The sequence below is a fragment of the Mus caroli genome, unplaced genomic scaffold, assembly GCF_978045245.1.
Source record: "Mus caroli unplaced genomic scaffold, Mus_caroli_1 scaffold_1, whole genome shotgun sequence".
NCBI lineage: Eukaryota > Metazoa > Chordata > Mammalia > Rodentia > Muridae > Mus > Mus caroli.
Genome location: NW_028227256.1, coordinates 63,314,542 through 63,335,359, shown reverse-complemented (window position 1 = coordinate 63,335,359; position 20,818 = coordinate 63,314,542). Strand labels below are relative to the sequence as shown.

The window sequence follows — 20,818 nt, the reverse complement described above, 5'->3', positions numbered from 1 at the left end:
TTCTGGAGTCCCAGTTATATTTTAAATCTTTTCCTGTGGTCACTAGAGCTAGGTGTCACCTGGAGACAATTTGACAGTGACTCTCTTGAAGATGGTGTTATTATGATCTGATAGATTTGTGTGTCCCATTGTAATGAGAGCAACAAAGTATTTTAAACTTGTAATGAAGGCTAGATGAATGGAAACTCAAGTGACACAGGTATGATAAAGGGGTTGACTGCCGTGGAGAGACAACGACAAGAGGAGCACCAACAGGGTCTCTGAAGGAAACCAAACCAGCATTTGTAGAAGCATAAAAACAAAACACTTTGCGGCTGCAAACAAAAGCGATCCTATCTTTTAAGCCTGTGTATGCGAAAATCCAGCTCTAGGGTCTGAAAAGAAAAGCATATGGATTGCTGTCCCCAAACATAAAAACAAAATAATACATGTATTAGCAATGTGACTGGCAAACACTGGCGATGAGGAGGGAGGGGATAAATCAAGAAGAGTTCACACAGCATCATCAGCCTGCGGCAAAGCGTATTGTATCATGGCAAAGGACAACCAGCAGCAGCGGGGGGTCAACCAAGCTCTCACAGCACCTGCGCAAGACACACTCTCATCTCTCGAAGCTTGAAATGGTGGTCTTATGATCATGAGAAGACCCAGCAAGGTGGACCAGCGTTGGAAAGGCATTCGCTTAGTGATATCCACGGGCAGCGCAGCATTTGCAGCACACATGCAAATCCTGACAGACACACACCTTCCTTGGCAGAGGAAGGGATTTTTACTTCCGGAGCCACCTCCGTGACCTCTTTAACACTTTTCTCATGAGGAGCCCCTGCCAGGGCACTGTCTTCTGGAACTATCTGTGCCTCTGCGCTAGATTCCGCTTGGCCCTCACTGAGGGCCTGGGGGTTGTCTGAGGGTTTTGCAGCCCCACACTCATTCCCAGGAAGGGCAGCAGGCTTCATTTCCTCAGCCATCGTACCCTCTAGAGTTTCTTCTTCTTGGGGGATGAAAAAGATGTTGACATCATGACCACAGAACAACACATGAGAGGACAGAAATATTATTCATGGAACACTTTCAGCTCCATTTGTATAAACTCTCCGCCGCATTAGGCGTATTTTTTTTTCTTTCCCATCTGGATGAGCAAATTAATAACCGAACAACAGACACATTATGTACTCACTGGAAAACTATGCTGATAGAAAGGCCTTTTAAGACTCTAATTAAAAGGCTGTACTCCACATTTTAAAACTCGAGAGCTGAAAGGGTTTTATGGTTTGATCATCCTCAGTGGGAATGGCAGTACAGTGAGCAATGGGGATGGCTTACTGGCTGTTAGAGATGATGGTGTTGCCCCAACACATGGTGGTGAGAAGAAAGCTGTACTGCAGTGCTGAGAAAGGCCTTCTGACTGGTTAGACAGGGGCTGTTTTCTCCAATGGAGGAAGTCCCTACGTAAGAATTCCCAACTGCTTTGTTTAAAAATGTATAATCTTTGCAAAACCATTTTAGGAATAAAATGGGCTTAGCTTCAAAGTGATACCTACTCACTTGCGTAACACTTATCACGGGGTCCATGAGAGCACTCTGGATATAACATTCCTAAGGAAGGGCTTTGAAAGTCAGCTTATGTTGCCTCCATTGAATTATGTGATGTTCAGGGAAATAACTACTGGAAGCAAAGTACCTTTTAACTTCAAAAACATTATCATTTACAAAAGTATCTTCTCCTTATATACAATTGTTCTCATATTACTTAGTCAGTAATAGCTCGTGTATAGTTACTAAGAGAATGTGTCCATATCAGCAATACAATCTTACTATGCAATTAAAAATAAAACCACTCAGGAAAGATAATGGAAAGGCTTCCGGACTGCCAAAAATTTCCCCCGAAAGTTTAAACAACACAGGAAAAAAAGTCAGCTTTGAAATGCAAACGACTTCTGAAGGCCATAAATTATTTTATTCATTTCTCTCTCATTTACAATTCAAAACTCCACAAAAATAAGTAAATCCACTTTATCCTTTGATAAATGAAAGGAAGCTGTTTTAGAAGTCTGCAGTGGGAAGTTTCTTATGGTGTTTCCCTAAACAATTTGGACATTGTGCAAAAGGCCCTGTGGGAAACACTACAGATGGGAAGGGAAGAAATTTTCTTTTTGAAGAAATACTAACACCTTGAACCTCATCTATCTTTATGTGTTTACCATACAGATACTTGTTTTTAATATTTATTAATTTTATGTATACGAGTATATTGTAGCTGTCTTTAGACACACCAGAAGAGGGCATCAGATACCATTACAGATCGTTGTGAACAACTATGTGGTTGCTGGGAATTGAACTCAGGACCTCTGGAAGAACAGTCAGTGCTCATAACCGTTGAGCCATCTCTCCAGCCCCCATGCAGATATTTGTGTATCTGTAATTTAAGTTTGTAGGGACATTTTAAAAATTCCAATTCTTCCTTATTATTTAGGAATTCCTTTATAGTGCACAGATTTTGACTCTAGTTAAAAAAACTTTAAATGTATCTAACTTCACCAAGGCCAGCTTACTAATGAAATATAGACAACTTAACTTACAGGTTTTCAAATCTATGTAATATTTTGGCCTGGACATTTAAATTTTCGAATTAGGTCTGCTTGTGTCCCCTTTACCTACCTCTTAATTAGAAACCTCCTGCAGAATTTTTTCACTTTTAGTTCACTCTGTGGAAAGGATATGCTATGCTGGATATATTTCTTAGGCTGTCAGAGCTATTGGAGCTCACTGTTTTTCAAAAGGACTTTGGGAGATGCTCACTGTCATGAATGTGACTGGTGAGCTGCTAGTGGATTCCTTGCTACTGTGGACTTGTCTGTCCCATGTTCTATCACCACACATTGTCCTACCTGGGGAGCTCTTCTGTACCTAGCAAGTCACTGTCCTCATTGAGAACAGTTCTGTCTAAGCCAAAGTATTATTTTAGTTGTACTTTTGTTTGTATGTATGTATGTATATATGTATATATATCTCCCCTGTTGAAACTGAACACATAGCGGTTTACCATCACTTAGTATCACTTTCAGGATAGTTAATTATACACAGGTAGCACACAGCTTTATGGAACAAAGGCTCTGAGTCAAACCTTTCTTTTCCTCCCAGCTGTGGTGAGGTGAGCTGGGATACAGATGCCTTGGAAGCCTCTGCCAGAGTTTCTGACTTATTGATGTGTAGATATAAATTCACCCCATAGCATTTTTCCTGCTCTAAGTAGGTTCTTTATTCTTTCTTTTCTTTTTTTAAAAGATCAAGTGTTTGACTATAGTAGTAAAAAGGTGACTTCCATTTAAGGCTTGCCCTAGTTATAGTCCATATACAAGGGGGGAAAACCAATAATATTAGGATCATTTTCTTCAGGTTATGTAAATAATATGCTCTTACCGGATAATATATTTGAAAGAAACAAAAAAGCATCCTACTTTAATTGATTTATTTCTTGTTCCCTTTTCTTTTCCCTTCCCATCTCATAGGAACAATAATGAAAAAAGGAAATAAAGGAAGTGCTTGTTTCGTGTTACAAATTTTGCGGCACTTCAGTGGATAAATCCTTATATAGGGACTTCACTTTCATGTGGACAAAACAGGCCGATGCTCCCCACCGCATCCCACAGGAAAGCACACGGAACATGGTGATGTGTGTGGACAGAGCTGCAGGCCGGGGAGGAGGAGCAATAGGGCACCATGCTCCTGTTCACCTTTCTCCTGGCCTAAGTGGGCCTGTGCGCTCTGCGCTGTGCCACTGGGGGGCACACTAGTCCATTCTGAGCTGAACAGAGGATGTTCATAGTACTCCTCATCGGAATTGTAAGGCTCATCATCGGGCACAGACACGGAGATGGAGGGGGCCAGAAGCCTACGCCTCTCCCCGCTGGTGGCAGGTTCATGGCTGGGGAACCTTTGTAGAGGGCCCACTTGATCCTCAGCCCCTTCATCTACAAACAGACACACAGGAAGAAACTGCAGGGAGAACTGGACAAGACAGACATGAGATCAGACAGACGAGACAGACACCTACAGAGGGACACAGAGGGTCACCATAGCAGCACAGCTGGATGGGAGGGGCTGAGACAGACCGAGCTGATGGATGATGGGAGCTAGTGAACCGTGCATGCTTTCCTGGGTACTTAATTCAAACTACCACTTAGGAAATTTTGCCATCCATCTAAGAAAATTAAAAAAAAAAAAAAAACAAAAACAAAAACATAGAGAGCCCTGCTGAGAAATAGAAATTATCTGCACATTCCCCTCCAGTAATTCAGAATAACCAAGGAAATATTGGAACAGAAACAAAGTGTCACAAAACAAATGCATTCTTTGAAAGAACCTCCTTCCTAAAGGTGACTTCTAAGTCATGCATCAATACAATAGAAATTAAGGAAGAGAAACATTGTCGGGGTAGCATGGTATGATCAGTTACTGGGAAAAAGGCTTCTGTTTGAAACTCTGTTTATCTAATCACGTATAAATACTTAGCATTTTGGTTAATTTAAGTTTTAGGTAATGATTTCAACCAGAAAGCAATACATTTCTTTAAGGTTGCGTTGCAGATTAATCTGCTTAGTATTTGGACTCTTCTCTGAGTCAACGAGAACTAGGAACATTTTGGATGAACCCCATTTGTCTTTTGATATAGATGCTGCCTCTCAGACTTATGTCCAAGTTACTAGGGTTGTCACTAATCACTATTACTCATATCTAGACCCAAGAAAAACTTTGTCACCCTCAGAACAGAACCAAAACCTATAGTATCTCTCTGTGCTGTTAACCTTTCAACTTTAAACATGCGGTATTATGGCACTGCTTTGCAAATGCACTGTATTTTAAGGACTGTAACTTTGTTCGACGGCCACGCCACGTATTGGCAACTGGAAATAGGTTTGAAAGTATGAGGATATTAAAATAATATGAGACAGAATGCTTTTAATCCCTTAATGTTAGTTATTAAGCAGCCAACAAGCTATTGATAGTTCCAGGGACGCTGTTTCTGATTGGATGCTCAGAAACTTGTCAGCCATGGTATTTAGTATACCATGAGAGAGAACCCCATGGCATTGGCTATATGCTTAGTATCAGCTGAGCAGATAGCTTTTCAGGATCTAGTCTGCAACAGAGACTAGATGGTAGTAGTGGGTTTGTGATGTGTCCCTGTAATTCACATGTTCCCCAGTGACTCTCCTCAGGCTTCTCATGAATGCAAGTTACTTATAAAATGTCTAAGCTGCTCAAGCAACATCATGGGCCATCAAGTAAGTAAAAGTGAGATATGATTTCTTTGAATTTCAACGTTCGCTTTCTGGGAAGCAAAGAAGACTACAACACAAGCGCCAGCATTGAGAACTGAGAGCTGGTAGTGAAGAGGTGATGGGTAGGTACTCAAGGATGTTTCAACTTTGCTGACGCATTCGGCCTCTGTGGTCATCATTGTCCTGTTTTAAGTGCCAAGACATAAAAACAGCTCAGGAGTCTGTAATAAATCAAAGGAAGTGACAGTTTTCTACTATGAATACTTATCCTAACCCCAGAATGGCAGAAACACCTGTAGGTTGGTATGGAGCTTTAATGGCTCCAGGGGAAAGACCATTTTTCCTTAGTCTCTATCTTTTCATTAAGGCAGTCTCCTAAGGGATACTTGGCCAAGTCCAGACCTCTCCTAGGACTGTGTGCTCTAAGAACTCCAAGTTTCTGCTCAGAACATGTGAGTGAATAGCATCTATGATGGGAACTTCAGAGCTAAGCTAGGAAGTGGTGCGAGGGGTTGGAGTGTGGGGGGGATGGCAGTTGGGCGTAGGGATGGCTAAGCATGAATAGTGCAAGAGTCTCATTTGTTAGAGCAATGAACTGCAAATGGCAGCTGCTTTTGGTTACCACCCATTAGAGATGGGGAAATAATTAAAAACAAACAAACAAATGAATGCATGAATACTGAATAGAGTATGTAGTTGAGAGAAATTTTATAGAAATTGACCCAAGAACCGTAGCTTCTAACGGAACTATTTGAAGGCAAGGGGCTTTCACAGTCTTATATCAACAACCCTAAGGAGACAGCTTCAGGGAATTAGTTGGAGGATGCTGATTCATAATTAGATATGAATTCTAGCCAAGTCATTTATCCAGATGTAAAAAAAAAATGATATCTCTGACAAAACACGTACATCTTTTTATCTCTAAGTTGCTGGAGGAAATAAATGAGAAGATATTTGTGATGACAAGCATAATGTGTGCTCATACAAAACATCCTATTAAATTTTATTTATTTACATATCATGCGTGCATGTGTGTGTGTGTGCATGTGTGCACAAGTGGGGTGCACACTATGGTATGCATGTGGAGGTCAGAGGACAACTTGGGTCTCTCCTTCCACAGTGTGGGTCTCAGGGTTAGACTCAGGTTGCCAGGCTTCGGGATAAGTGCTATTTACTGATACTGCCTGTGACTACATACATGTCTGCACTGTGTCTTCCAGTTTCAAATTCTCTTCTTTACCTTAATTTAATATTTGAACTCGGAGTTGAGAAACTTAGGGAGAGTTTGAACTCACTGGATGAGCGACTTTCATGGCTTAAGGTGCTAATCAAGTGAATTTTCTTTAACTCTAAGAAAACATGCTTTCAAAAACTCTGTTTGCATGATAAACTAAACTAGTCTACTTGTTAACCATGTGACATATAAAAGAACAGGATGACCTTGTGAATCCTGGCCTTTTCCACAGAGCTCTTTTACATAACTACAAACTTCAGAAATGAAGTTTTAACTCAGGAGTAATTTTCTTGTGGTTTGCTTTTATTTAAATGTATTATTAACACATTTAAAATTTTATATTGGGCAAAACTATGACTTGTCAAACTCAGCTATGGTTCGTCAGACTGTTTTTGGAACAATTTCTTAGTCACATTTATGAGGAACTGGGTTTCATGGGGGATCAAGGACTAATGATTGCTATGGCCCTATGGTATAAGCAGTGGGCAGCTGACCCCCATGTACAATGTTCTATATCATCTCTGAGCCTTTCTCCATTTTGCAAACTTTGACCAAAGATTCCTCAGTTTCCTGATGGTAACTCCCACCACTAAATGACATGGAGAGAAACTACTTTCAGCTAGTAATGATTATATTGCTGTATCCATGGAAAATAACTGGAAAATAACACCCAGAATTCTGGATCCAACCTGACAAGGTAGAAGGATCCCTGGTTCAGAGAATATTCTTGTATTTATACAGGCTTCCATGTTCTAAGATCTCAGGCCAAAAGACAGCTGTTAAGGCTATTTATCAAGGAGGTAAGACAGTTAGTGAGAAGACATTCTAACTAATAGAGCCCTGCATAGCAGCACCATGGTCTTCTTCCTAGGTGAGATACTTGTCAAATTCTTCTGTCAATAAAATCTCTTCTCAATGTATCCCCCAATAGGCACATATTCTAGGAATAGTGATATTACATGAATTACAATACAGGAATGTTTATAAAGTGAACATCAAATTATTTTAGTGTAAGCTTTCCCTTTGGTTAGGCAATTTTTAAAAAAATTCTTTTTTTGATATTTAAGAAGGAAGTATGTTCTTAGAGCCACCCATTCACTCAACATGAATGTAAGCAAGTTCTTCCATTTCCATATAGGGTCAACTGTGGCTGTCCTTATGCCCGCAAAGCTGCTCTGACAGTTTGTGTTTAGGAAAGGAAATAATCTCGTAGACAAAGCAGTGAAGTCCGCCTGTTCCCTCGCCCAGCAGATCTGTTGTGAGTAGCACACCAGGCTGAGACTTTAGAATCTCATTGAAAACTTGATTAAGAAATCAAACAGTTCCCTCTTTTCTTGGGGCTTGTAACTAGCTTGTTTTTAAACTATTCTTTTTTTTTTTTTAGAAATCTGTTACTTGTTGCACATTAAGTTTTTGTGGCTTGAGATAAAGGATCAATAGATCCTTTCACATATTAAATATGAGATTATCATGTACCTTTTAATTAATAAACATACATCTGTATTTTTATATAACTCAAAAGATGGTTATATAACCATCATTAGGTCTTTATGTACTTTAATGTCTCTTTTGAAAAAAAGAAAAACAAATGGAAAATACAAAAGGCGGTTGGAAAGCAACTCTCAATTGTTTGGGATGAGAAGGGAGCTAGTGTCTTCCCTGATTGTAGAGGCACGATTTGGGGAAGGCAATTCTTTACACCCTGACAAGCTGACAACTGAGTAACTCTGAGATGAAAATGAGTCCATGTCTTCTGTATTGTATTTTCTGGAAGGAGGACATTAGGTGCATCCGGGATGGATGGGAGGAATCCTCTCCCTTTTCTGCTACAACTCCCACTGAGTGAGAGGAGTCATAATCATTCTACCTTCAGCAGACTTTGGAGTGGGTCAGGTCTGTCAACATCATAGTTCTCTCCTCTCTGGTTTGAGAGGATTCTCGGGCCCTCTAATGGTTTTGAGTAGGAGCTCAGAAATATTGTCAATGACCTGAGAGGTGTACAATTGTCACACATAGCTTCTTACTGCATCTAGAATGAAATCTAGGCCCTTGGCCCAAACTACCCTCTCTTCATTTTCTTTCCTTTCTCCTTTTCTCCCTATATATTAGCCATGGTCTTCTGCCCTGGAACATGGCATCTTTTCATCTATCAGTATCCAACGGTGCATCCTGTCTCCTCTGCGCTGCCTTTCTCATCTGTGATGTACCAACATTTTCTCTTATTTTGGAACTGGCCATAAAGTAAAAGAAGGATTCCCTTGCTGTTCTCTCTGGAGGCTGCTGTCTTTATTGTTCATGGAGATAAGCCAGGTGAAATATTTGTAAGCCTATTTACTGCATTCCTGTTCTCCATGCAGTTATCCCTTTGAAAGCAGGGATTGTGTAGGTTTGGGTCTCAAGTATTTGCTCAGAATTTGAATAGCCCCTGGGACACTTACTGTAGGTGTTCAGTAAATATGGCCCAGATGACTAAACACAAGTCCAAGGACAGTCTTTCAGATGTATGAATGATATTATAAATCACATTTAAGGAGACTAATAACCAATAGCTGTTACATACTAACTACACTTGCCAAATCTTTTTTCCCTCATATAATGATTTTGCTTGTTTAATGTTATTTCAAGTATCAAGTCAAGAGGAGGGTAGTCTCACTTAAGAAAAGGCTTGCTAAAAAAGAGAAGCCAGTGTTTATAAATCTGTGACTAAAAATAATATATCTCAGAGTTAACAATGTATAGCTGAGAAATTCAGCTTCCTGTATTTAGGAAATATTGAAGTAAATCAGACTACAAATTATAAAATGATACTTAGTGATCAACATTATGCATCTTTTACATGATGATGATATGAAGTAAGAACAAAAAGAAGAGTAAATGAAGAAAAGAAATAAAAAAATAGTCTTAGTGTATGAAGCTGAGAGCAAGCCACCAGTGTTCTTACTCTGCTCAGTTAGCCTCCATGAGTACTCCAAGGCTCAGCAAAAGGCTGCCGCAGTTTAATAGAGTGCCTTTCATTTCAAATTCTGAATGGATGTTCTTCAAAGCATCCCTGTGATTGTCAATGAGAGCTAAAATGCTGACATGGAGTAAGTGCATGAATGTATTCATGGGGGGTAGCAGGTCTCAGTGGGGAAGCAGCCTCGCGCTCTCGGCTTCTGGTTCACTGCTTTCCATATCTGCTCATTCATAAGCTTTGTGCTGTATTCATTAATATGTGTTGAGAGTTTGCTGTGGGGCAGGGCCGGGGGAAGTGCTCAGCAATGTAACAGTGAGCGGAATATAAAATTTATGACACTTCCATAAGAAAATACTGACTCCCACTGTCATGGGGATTATATCTCTTATTTCTTTTCAGTCATAAGAGGATTGTATCATGTCTGTCCAACATCTCCACATTAAGTTAACTGCTTATACTTATTCTAGCAACTTGGACACAAAGTTTTCTTCACACACTCGATGTTCCCATTTACTTAATATTCACCATATTTCTAATCTTATTTTTTATGTAGAAAAGTGATTCTGTTTTCAGTCACATGTTTATTTTCTTGATTATCTGAAGCAGTATCAGCTTGGTCTGTATTACTACCTGGCACCAGCATCCCTGGCTGTGGACTAGAGCTTATTATTTGTGGTTTTTGAAAGACTCAACCCTGCAAGGCTAAAGAAGCCCTTACCTTCCTCCACTGTGGCTGTTTGTTCTGAGGCTGGCGATGGTGGTGGGGAAGGTGGCAGATTAGCTGTTTCTTCGGCTGCTACAGGTTAAAAATGGGGAAATGAGATAGAATAATTAATTCTGTCAGTCCAGTGGTCTTCCAGTCTACAAACAGGCTCTCACGAAACTCTATCTTTTACATGATTTATATGTTAACAACTTAGAAGATAAACACTGTACTTTTAAAGCCATTTTCTCCATAAGAATGAATTAGATACACATGAAAACAAATACTGTCACAAGTTGTAGTTATAAAATTAATAATGTGTTTCATTTAGCCCTGAGATACCACATTAAAATACATCCAGGTAAGCATTATGATTTGGATTAGAATTGTCTAATTAAAAAAAACAATCTTTGAGTGTTCTGCTAGGTCTAGAAATAGATATTATATTGATCATTCATAGAATATTATTTGATAAACATTTTCAGTAACACTTTACCCTCAGTTTAAGGTGAAATTTCCTTTCTCTTTTATGTTCGGAAAGGAAAAGTGAAGTTGGTACAGACTTTGGTACTCATTGGACAAGCTCTACCCAATGAGTGGGAGCTGAGCCACCTTCGGCTTTGGTGTCCCAGTGGATTAGTATGGTGGGAAAGGATCTGATCTCCTCCTGAACACTTACCTTCCTCATGACCTTCCTATGCAGGGAAGGGACTTCAAGGGAAATAGTTCTCAATTAATGCCAGTAGCTAAATCTATTTTATAGACTATGTGAATTGAAGTTTCACAATACAGTGGATAACTTAGTAGCAGTGGCTTTGTGACAACAGTGTATAGTGCCTTGACTCTTTGAAATTTGTACCACATATCATTAAGACTTCACATTTTAAAACTTGAGTTTTATTGCAGAGTAACCAAGAACAGGAGTGAGTGCTAGATTAAAGGTTAATGTTTTAAGTTAGGGACTTTCCCCATTTCTCCTCATGAGAAGCATAGTCCTTGGTAATCAAGACACCCAGATTGACTCATACTGAGTATATTCTAAGCTCTTAATCAAGGGAAGAAAGATATTCGGATGGTTTATTTGTAGTAGACATTTCAAGAACTCTTAATCAGGAAAACAAATATTAAGGATACATTGAACTATGTAAAATTGTAAAATATTTTTAGGATTTAGAAGCCATGCCATTTGACATATTGGGCATTGTATGAAACAGATACACTGAATCCTAAAAGTCTTCTTTATATATATATATATATATATATATATATATATATATATATATATATATATATAATCTATCAATTCTCTATCTATAATTTGTATATGCAGCTATGTATCTTCTATGCATCTGTGTCTATCATTTAGCTATGTATCAATCAATCAATCAATCAATCAATCAACCAATCAATCATTTATGAATTTGTAATTTATCATTGCATCTATGACCTATCAATCATGTATGCATCTATGTATTTATATATCTACTTACATATCTATATTTAAATTCTGGATCAATCTACCTCTCTGTGCATGGCAGCAAGCCTTGGCTGAGTGCCCTTCTCAGTGATTATATGTTACATAGCACCATGGCACTAAAGGGCATTTACGACCATGGGAGAGGGCAAGGCTACTGAAGTGCCCTTAGACAATTCTCGAACCCATGGTTAGTCTCTCCTATGTGATTCAAGTCACTGACGGGTCTATCAGATCTCTAGATCTCAGATTTGTGTAGATGAATCCATGAGCAGAGCCTGTCATTTGTAACTGAAGTTTCAGTTCACTTTCTTTACGTGCACAGAGTCATAAAATCCCTATTTAGTAAATAAAAGGAGGGCCATCACATCTAACACCAGGTTTTTCACCCTAAAACCTGCCAAAACATCCCAGTGAAACCACTGAGGGCTCAACAGGTAGGCCTGTCTGCTTCTAGTAGAGGTGACAGGTGAATGACACATATATATAAAGGATGTACAAAGTAGAGTCTATCTCTTCAGCATGTATACTTTATACTGTGACGAGGAGCATCAAAGGCTTGCCCTGTGTTAGGCTCTTCACATTTACCTAAAGGCAGAGCTGCAGGCTGGTCCTTGTATTGGGCTTCCTTCTCTTGTTCACCTTTCAGGACTGCTACAGCCTCAGCTGTGACTACTTGAACTATCCTTGCCGACACCTCCTCTGCAAGAAAAGCAGTGAAAGAACAGATAATGACCAGGAGTCAAGAATTGCCCAACAGTATTAAAAAATAATTTTAGGATTAGAGAATTCACAGACACATTAATTGTTCAGAACAAGTCTAATATCTAAAACTTATCAATTGAGAACGTTTCTTCTAGGGTGCCCATGTTTTATGGGAAATTGAGAGTAAAACAAGAGGTAGAACAAACATAGTAGACATTGGGACAGCATGGAACCTTGTCTTCTAGACCCTTCGTGGGTCTTCCTATTAGTATTAACGTACAATTTATTGTCCTCCTTTGGCACCTAGCAGAGTTCACAGGAAACTGTGCTAAGACATGTCACTTACCTACTGGGAAAACATCCACAGTCCTGGATGATTTCTTTTGCTATGCACACAAGCCTTTGTCACTGAGTTATTTGCTAGACTAGATGGATACTTAACACAATTTACTTATTTATTTAGTGAAAGGGAAGAAAATGAACATAAAAGTTTTTGTTCATATTATTTACATAAACTAGAGGCAATCCATACTGGACACTATAGTTGCCAACTTCACAAATATATAATTACTTCATATACTTTGGAAGAATTTGACATATTTCACAACAGTATCTTTTAAATTAGAATCCCAAGTGCTTGAGTGTTAATTAATTTTCCTAGTCTAAAAATTTTAAAGTACTAATTAAAGCTTCCTTTATTTGGGAAAATAATAAAAAGCACAAGTGTCATTAGCTTATGTGATAAAATTATACTGAGCAATGTATCAGCATTTCAGTCTTTTATGTAGGTATCAACCGAGAATTACTTTAATTGTTTATAACATAATGGAACTTAAAATATAAAGAATGTATTCACACAAAAGAGCCAAAGATAATATTGCGGCCATTTTATTATGAAGGGGTTTTAAAACTGTGAGAAGAGACAGTGAGGTGAGAACCCAAGGCATGCCTCTGGCCAAGGTAGTCACATTCCTCCTACACAAAACATACTGTACCCTAAGTGTCATATTTCATTGGTGAGCAGTAATTTAGTTTCAGTTTATTTCGGAAAAAAAAATCACAGGAAATTTTAATTTCATTATTTTTGGTTGAGAGAAAACTAATTTGCAAATGTATTTCTGGTTCACAATTGGGCATAACTTAAGAATGAGGTGATTTGATTTTTCTATATGTTTAATCTTGTCAGAAAATAATTTTAATGTGATCTGAGAAAGCTTGATAAACTTTTACTTTTAAAGGAATTTATCAGGATGAAGCCTCACAGGAGACAGTTATGCTAGGTTCCTGTTTGCAACCATAGCAGAGTATTATGTATAATGTTGGCTCTCATGTGGCACCCCTAACAAGTAAAGTAGGGGCTGTCTTGGTCTCTGTTCCTTGTCATTGGATACACTTCCCCTAATGGGACTACCTGGTTGGGTCTCAGTAGGAGAGGATGTTCCTAGCTTTGCTGGGACCAGATATCCCAGGGTGGGGTGATACCCAAGGGAGGCTCCTCCTTATCTGACAAGAAGGGAAGAGAACAATGAGGGAGGGATTTGTAAGGGTGGGACTGGAAGTAGAAGGGGGAGGGGGCTGTGATTGGGATGTAAAGGAAATTAAAAATAAATTATTGGAGGAAAAATTCAGAAAGAGCACAAATGACTTAAAAATAAAGAAAAAAAAATTGCCAGGAGCTAAAAATAGAGTGATACAGCATTTGTCTCACTTAATTAAGATCTTGGGTTCAATTCTCAGCACCCATTTTTGATAAAAAGTAAGTGGAACAATAATATGAACTAACCAGTACCCCCAGAGCTTGTGTCTCTAGCTGCATATGTAGTAGAAGATGGCCTAGTCAGCCATCATTGGGAAGAGAGGCCCCTTGGTCTTGCAAACTTTATATGCCCCAGTACAGGGGAATGCCAGGGCCAAGTGGGAGTGAGTGGGTTGGGGAGCAGGACGGGGGGAAGGTATAGGGGACTTCTGGGATAGCATTTTAAATGTAAATGAAGAAAATATCTAATAAAAATTGAAAAAATACATGCTTTTAAAAGAATAATCTGATAATATAGGAGGAAGTCAATTTTATACTGGTTTAACTGAACAACCAAACTAGTTGTTTGTAATATTAATAAGTAATAGTTTTCAAATAGAAGATAATATACCTTCTATTTAAAATTTCATAGTGTATTTGGGAATATATGGCCATGAACAGGAGCTCTAAGAGCTTCGTTTGGTCTAGCAAATTTACAACCATCCTTCAACTAAGCAAAGAAATTTATCAACAGGACAGCAATTGTAGTTTTCCCTACAGAGTAAGAGATGGCTTTTTCCCAGCAGAGATGCAATCAGAGCTCTCCTGGGTAGACTCTGCCTCTCTGCTCGCGCCTAGCTCCTGGGACAGAAACAAATTCACTTAGGGCTTGGGTATATTAAGGGGAGTTTAAGAATAAATGTACCAGAGAAGCACAAAAGATGAAGCATGACAATCATAAAATCAGAATAATAACAATAAATTATGAAAACTATGATTTTTATCTTACATATATGCATATGATTTTCTTACATTGAATCATGTATGATATTTTCCTTCATCCTACATATATATTTAATGCTTCTACACATTTATCTGCCCACCTAGCCACTCACCCAACAACCCATCTATCTTTTTTATTTTTACCTTCTTATGGGATAACTGTCCTTTAAGGTTGTTATTAAGAAGTTACTAGAATTTGATTAGTATTTGAATGTTAACCTTGTGATAATTTTTATTTTATCATTAATGTCAACATGACAATGAAAGAATTTCCGTACATAATGAAAATAGCTTGGCTGTACTGTCAGGACATAGCTAAGAAAAGTTTGTAAGAAAAATTTGTGACAAAAAAAGGAAGGAAGGAAGGAAAGAAAGGAAGGAAGGAAGGAAGGAAGGACAGACAGTCAAATGAACGAACAAACAAACTCAATGAGTAGATCTGATTATAAACTTTCTGGAAGGAAAACATTAAGCATAACTTCCCTGAATCCAATTTATCCTATAGCTTTTTACGAAGTTGTAAAGTTGTTGATTATTGGGTAGCCCAATAAATTCATCCAATGAAGATATAGTCCAAGGAACATAGAAGTAAGTAATATACTACCACGTAGGAAAACATTTGAAATACTTCCTTGCTTCAATGCCTGACTTGGGTACCAGACAATATATCAGACTTATGCCAGTTATAAAATATATGTAAATTAACCCTCCACCAGTGTTCCACTGCACAGCCTAGCATTTTCAGCTGTTCCAGCCGTGTTTCCCTCCAGGAGATCATTGACACTACACCATTGCTAGGGCCTTTTTGTTCCCAGTCTTAATCATGGCAAAATTTTAAAGGCAGGCCAGGATCTGTGCTTAGGACATCTTTACGCATTGGTTGCTGTGATATTAATATATTACAACCCAGTTAATTAGTGAAATTGGTAGAGTTGACAATCTCTCAGTAGCTCTGAAAATTCTAAGCTGTTTCTTAAGTAACCTTGTTGGTTGACCCAATAATTGTTCAATAAGCAGCCTGTGGATTTGAATCAGGAGCAGCTGGGCCTTCTTGTACAAGCAAAGGTTCACCAGTTAGACTGTGAACGCAAAATGCAAGCAATTCGGCATATGCTTGGATACATAATCTTGTCGACTTCTTACAGCTTGTTCAAAGTGAACCAAGATGCATCGACAGTAAATTCAACCATATGGAAAGAGAAACCACTAAGTGCTTCTGCCATCGTGGATATGATAATGGCGTGTTAAAAGAAATGACAAGTAAGTCTACCATACACTTGGTGAAAAAGGAAAACAAAACAATTTAAGACAGAATGCTCCTGTCAAAAAGGTTTTTCTCAGTTAGGTATGAGATGGTTGCCTAGGAAACCAATGTTAATTGCTGCTGCTGCTGCTGCTGGAATCTAGTCAACAAGGAAAGGACTGTGTAGTTCGCAGTGCTCTGCTAAACAAACAGCTCCCATAAATTCATCAAGAGGAGAGAAAAAAGGGGAAAACTCCTTGCTTTTTCTTGCTTAATTTGGAGAGTAAATGGCTCTTCTGAAAGTATTTCCTTGAATTAGCTGGTGAGGAAAGCATTTAAAGAGCAGATTGCTTGAGGATTTTGTTTGTTTGTTTCCCTGGAATCTTTGCATTAATTAAGGAGGCTGGCAGAACAGTATTGAGACTTCTACCGATGCACAGCATCACAGCAGCTACACATCTTTGCTCCGCAGCCTTTTCCCTTCACCTTTTCTTCTAAAGATGCTGATAGAAACAAAGCTCCCACCTTATTTAAAGGGCTGAATGCATTGTGAGGAAAGTTAACTTATAAAGACAGAAACATTTAGGAAAAGAAATCACAGTTGTATGAAGTTCAGGGAGTTTTCTTTTTGTTTGTTTGTTTTTTAAGGGAGTTTACTTTGCATCTGCTGTAGATGCTGTAAGGATGCTTAGCCATTACTGGGAGATATAAAGATGAGACCTGGCACCCCTGAACACAACTGTCTTTGAACTGTTTACACATAGGGTAATCCGACTGATGGACACATCTTGTTTTTCTACTTTCTAATTTTCCCTCAGTGGCCACAGATTTTTGATTAGTTCTTCTGTGGACACTCCTGCTTGATATACATGTCCAAATAAGAAGAGATTATGATTAGAGGGAAAATTCCCCTTCTCTTTAAAAAAATAAAATAAAATTATGTTTAGAAAAACATTACATGTATGAGTGTATTTCTGTGCAAATCATAGCAGGGTCCATTGGGGCCAGAGTCACTGGATCCCCTGTAGCAGGAATTGGTGTCAGTTGTGAGTCATCTGATTGGGTGCTGGGAACTGAATTCAGGTCCTTTGTAAGAACAGCTCACATCCCACTCTTAACTGCTGAACCATTGCTCCATCCCCCAGACTCTCTACCTCAACCTATGTGTTCAATTTCACAATCTTACCTAGATTACTCCTTCACATACTCAAGCAAAGTCCCCATAGATTTGACTGGCCTGGCCTGGCTTTCAAAATTGGTTAAGGAAAAAGGTGTAGAAAACTCAGATGAATACCAGTGACAGGATACTACAACCAGATGATGCTAAAGTATCGAGTCAAGAGGAACTAGACAAGCATAGAAAGAAACAGCACATACTGGGAAATTTTCTTTCTAAATTTAGTGGCCTAGATGGAAATAGAAGAAATAGTATTTGAGCAAAAGACTCATAATTAAGTGAATGGGATCCCAATCTAGTTTTATACTTACATGTTCTAGCTTAAAGTTTTGCAGGCTGATTACCATATTTATATATAATTATGTTGCTACTTGCAGCACATACATGAGAAATTTGATAATTAAGTCAAGTATATTTCACAGATCTAAATTAATTGAATAAACATAAATTTAATAAAGAATTTACTTCCTAAAAATTTCAAACAGCTTTAACTTCAACAAATTAAATAAGATAATTTTGTCACCAAGGGATTGATAATGCCGAATAAGGGATTTAAATGTTTTATGTGAAATCTTAATAAAACCTGTACTACTCTTTGCAGACTTTTGAAAACTTGTAGTGTCTTCTCTGCTAGGGATTAACATTCTACACTGTAAACCATCATTAGAAACGTTAATGTGAAGATAAATTATCAGTAAAATGGTGAAACCTTGAATAAATCTACCTTTTAGAAGAATAACTGTGGAATAAACCAAACATACCTGTGTGCACACATGCATTCCCATCAGCATGTGTCAACACTGATTTAAACAGGAGTTTAAGGCTTTGTTTCTGTTTGGATGCAACGAGAGGCTGGGGTACCAGGAGTGAAGGTAAGTATTGTATGCTAAGAGTAATGTCATCCCAAGGGAGATGCTATGATAATAAATGGAAAATAATCTAGATTTTCTTTTTAAAAAGAGTTACTGGGATGAGATTTTGAAATATAAACTCCCTTCATGTCAGAAACAGTCTTTACCAGTTACCCAAACACAGCTATCTTCTATTCTACTCTATATCCTATGCTATAATAACATGGTTGAAACCATTAACTTAGTAAACACTTGCTTCCTCTCCCTTACTTCTTAACTTGACTGAGTTTTGGAAGATCTTATATAATTTAAAAATCTCTTTATAGGAAAATTACTTTGTTCACATATATCATAGAGTATACTCAAACAGTGTACAGGGGAAGGCAACATGACTTCTCTATAAGTATCGTTTGATGGACTGTTCAGTCTTAACCTATTTCTGAGACTGAAGAAGGTACCATCCTCAGCAGCAACTTCAGCTTTCCTTCATAAGCTAGTCTTACATCAGTGATTGTTCATATTCTAACCACAAGTTTTATTTACACATATTCTGTGTTAAAATATTGTTCACTCATATTTTCTTTGTAGCAGCACTTGAGGGACTTGATTATAAAAGTTACTTATAGTAGTTCTTTATATTTTTTCAAATTATAATGGCATATAATATATATAAATATAAATTTTATATATAAATATAAATTATATATACCATTGTTCAAAATCTTTAAAAGTACAATGAAATCAATGACATTATAAGAATTGAAATACCTATGGTAAAAAGTGTTGAAATAGGAGAGGAAAGGGTTACACACAAGCAACCCTTCTATTATTAGTAATATAGTTAAAAGTTCAGCCACAGTACAATGTAAAGTGGATCTCTCTACTGAAAACTTCCAAACAAGCATGACTGAAGATTGTTAAATGTATTCTGCTATGACTAATTGTTAGCAAACTGAAATGATTTTCCAAGAGCACAGTTTTAAGTAGGAAAAAAAACCATAAAGTCTAATATTGCTACTGGAGCTTGATATAATTATGAAAATAAAGCCTTTGATAGATTTCTAAAAATTTCTACATGTCAAAAATATTCTAAAGTAATGACTAATTTTTCTTCTGGACTGATGAAAGTATCCCTTTAACCATAAGGTATAAATAGTTCATTATGCAAGATATGTTAGAAATAAACAATAGTAATTCAAAAATATTTATATAGACTTAAAAATGACACTCAAAATATATCCAGGGGAGCTAAAAAAAAAAATAAATTTTTACAGTGATGATGTTACTTGTCTCAACAGAGCTCATAGAAAGAGAAGTTTTTAATACTGAACTACACTAATTAGTGTCTTATCTGAAAATCTGTAGACCATAATGGAAGGGATATCTCAATACTGTATTTAAGACTATATCAATGTTATAATAAAATACTGCTTGTAAAATACTTTGACATAACTGGTTACCTCATCTTCCCTCAGATCTGGTAACTAGTGAGGCCTTGTGCTTGTGCAGAGCTTCTGCCTTCTCTTTGCCACACAGGGGTAGCTGAGGGCATTGTTTCTGAAGGCCCAGAAGGCTCAGAACATGTTATCTCAGTTAAGAGATGCTCAGTATTTTCTCAATGTAATATACAATGGAAGATATAGTTTCTCATTCAAATATACTAAATTCAAATTTGGGAACTGATACTGATTATCAAATGCTAATTTACAAGTAACAAACAGAAAGGAGACCTCTGACAACAACAACATCGAAGAACTTGGATCAGATGTACAAGTTAAATGCAGTCCATGGATAATTTTACGCAGTAAATATTTTCTTACAACAGGCTGGCTGGTGATTGCATGGAGGCAGAGGATGACTGCTATCCCAACTAAATAAACTTTCCCACCTAAAATATAATTTACATAGTGGCTACGTTTGGGGTAGCAAATTTAACTGCTTGTTTCTTAATGAAATAAGGACTCATAAGAATTAGGTAAGAAATAGCCTGAGGACCAATATTTAACATGATTTGTGATCCTGTGTTAACATAGTGCTTTATTTTTTTGTGGAAAAGGTCAATTTTTACAGCTCATTTGGTGTGTATCTATAAGCTTCATAATAAGCAAAAGAGGGGTTGGAGAGAAAGAAAGGATAAACCAGTTTTCATACATCAACATGTGTGCTGCACTTCATAAAAGCACCATGAATAGCACCCGAAGTCTAGGGGGTTTGATATTTCACTACTAGGCATTAAACCCAAGGTCTTATACATCCCGGCAGTGAGACTACACTGAGCTACATTCCACCCTCTAATCCAGTCTTTTCAACATTGTAGTTTCAAATCTTTGCTTTTCAAGCTGAAAATAGTCAATAGTCAATTTTTAAAGGAAGGTGACAAGTTTGGGCACTCAAATGAGACATGTTCAAAGGAAAAACAGTCAATCATCTATTTGACCTTCTGTGGTGTTTATAAAGGAAATAGTATACAGAGCTTACCTTATTATCTAAAAGGAAAATGATGTATCCCAGGATGCCCTTCTCCCCTTAAACAAATAAGAACATCTAATTGAAAAATTTTTTCTTAGGCCAGGTATATATGTCTCACAGTAGCATGCTTGCTTAGCATGAACAAGGTCCTGGGCTCATTGCTCAGCCTGGTCTACAAGCAAAATTTATGTTCCCTATATTCAATG

The 20,818-nt window shown here is 37.7% G+C and overlaps 1 protein-coding gene across 22 annotated transcripts in view; it reads right to left on the bottom strand.

Moving 5' to 3' along the window:
- Positions 1–20,818, bottom strand: part of Map2 (microtubule associated protein 2) — a 278,479-nt gene that overhangs the window by 30,533 nt on the left and 227,128 nt on the right. For 21 of the 22 annotated variants that reach the window (XM_029476932.2, XM_085838017.1, XM_085838013.1 and 18 more), the window contains 2 exons: positions 12,238–12,351; positions 10,191–10,268 (listed from right to left, as the gene is read on the bottom strand). In XM_029476932.2, coding sequence (XP_029332792.1) covers positions 10,191–10,268; positions 12,238–12,351 — 192 coding nt within the window. Of the gene's footprint in view, positions 1–745; positions 992–3,734; positions 3,972–10,190; positions 10,269–12,237; positions 12,352–20,818 lie in introns of all 22 variants that reach the window. The other variant, XM_085838066.1, reaches the window with a different exon arrangement.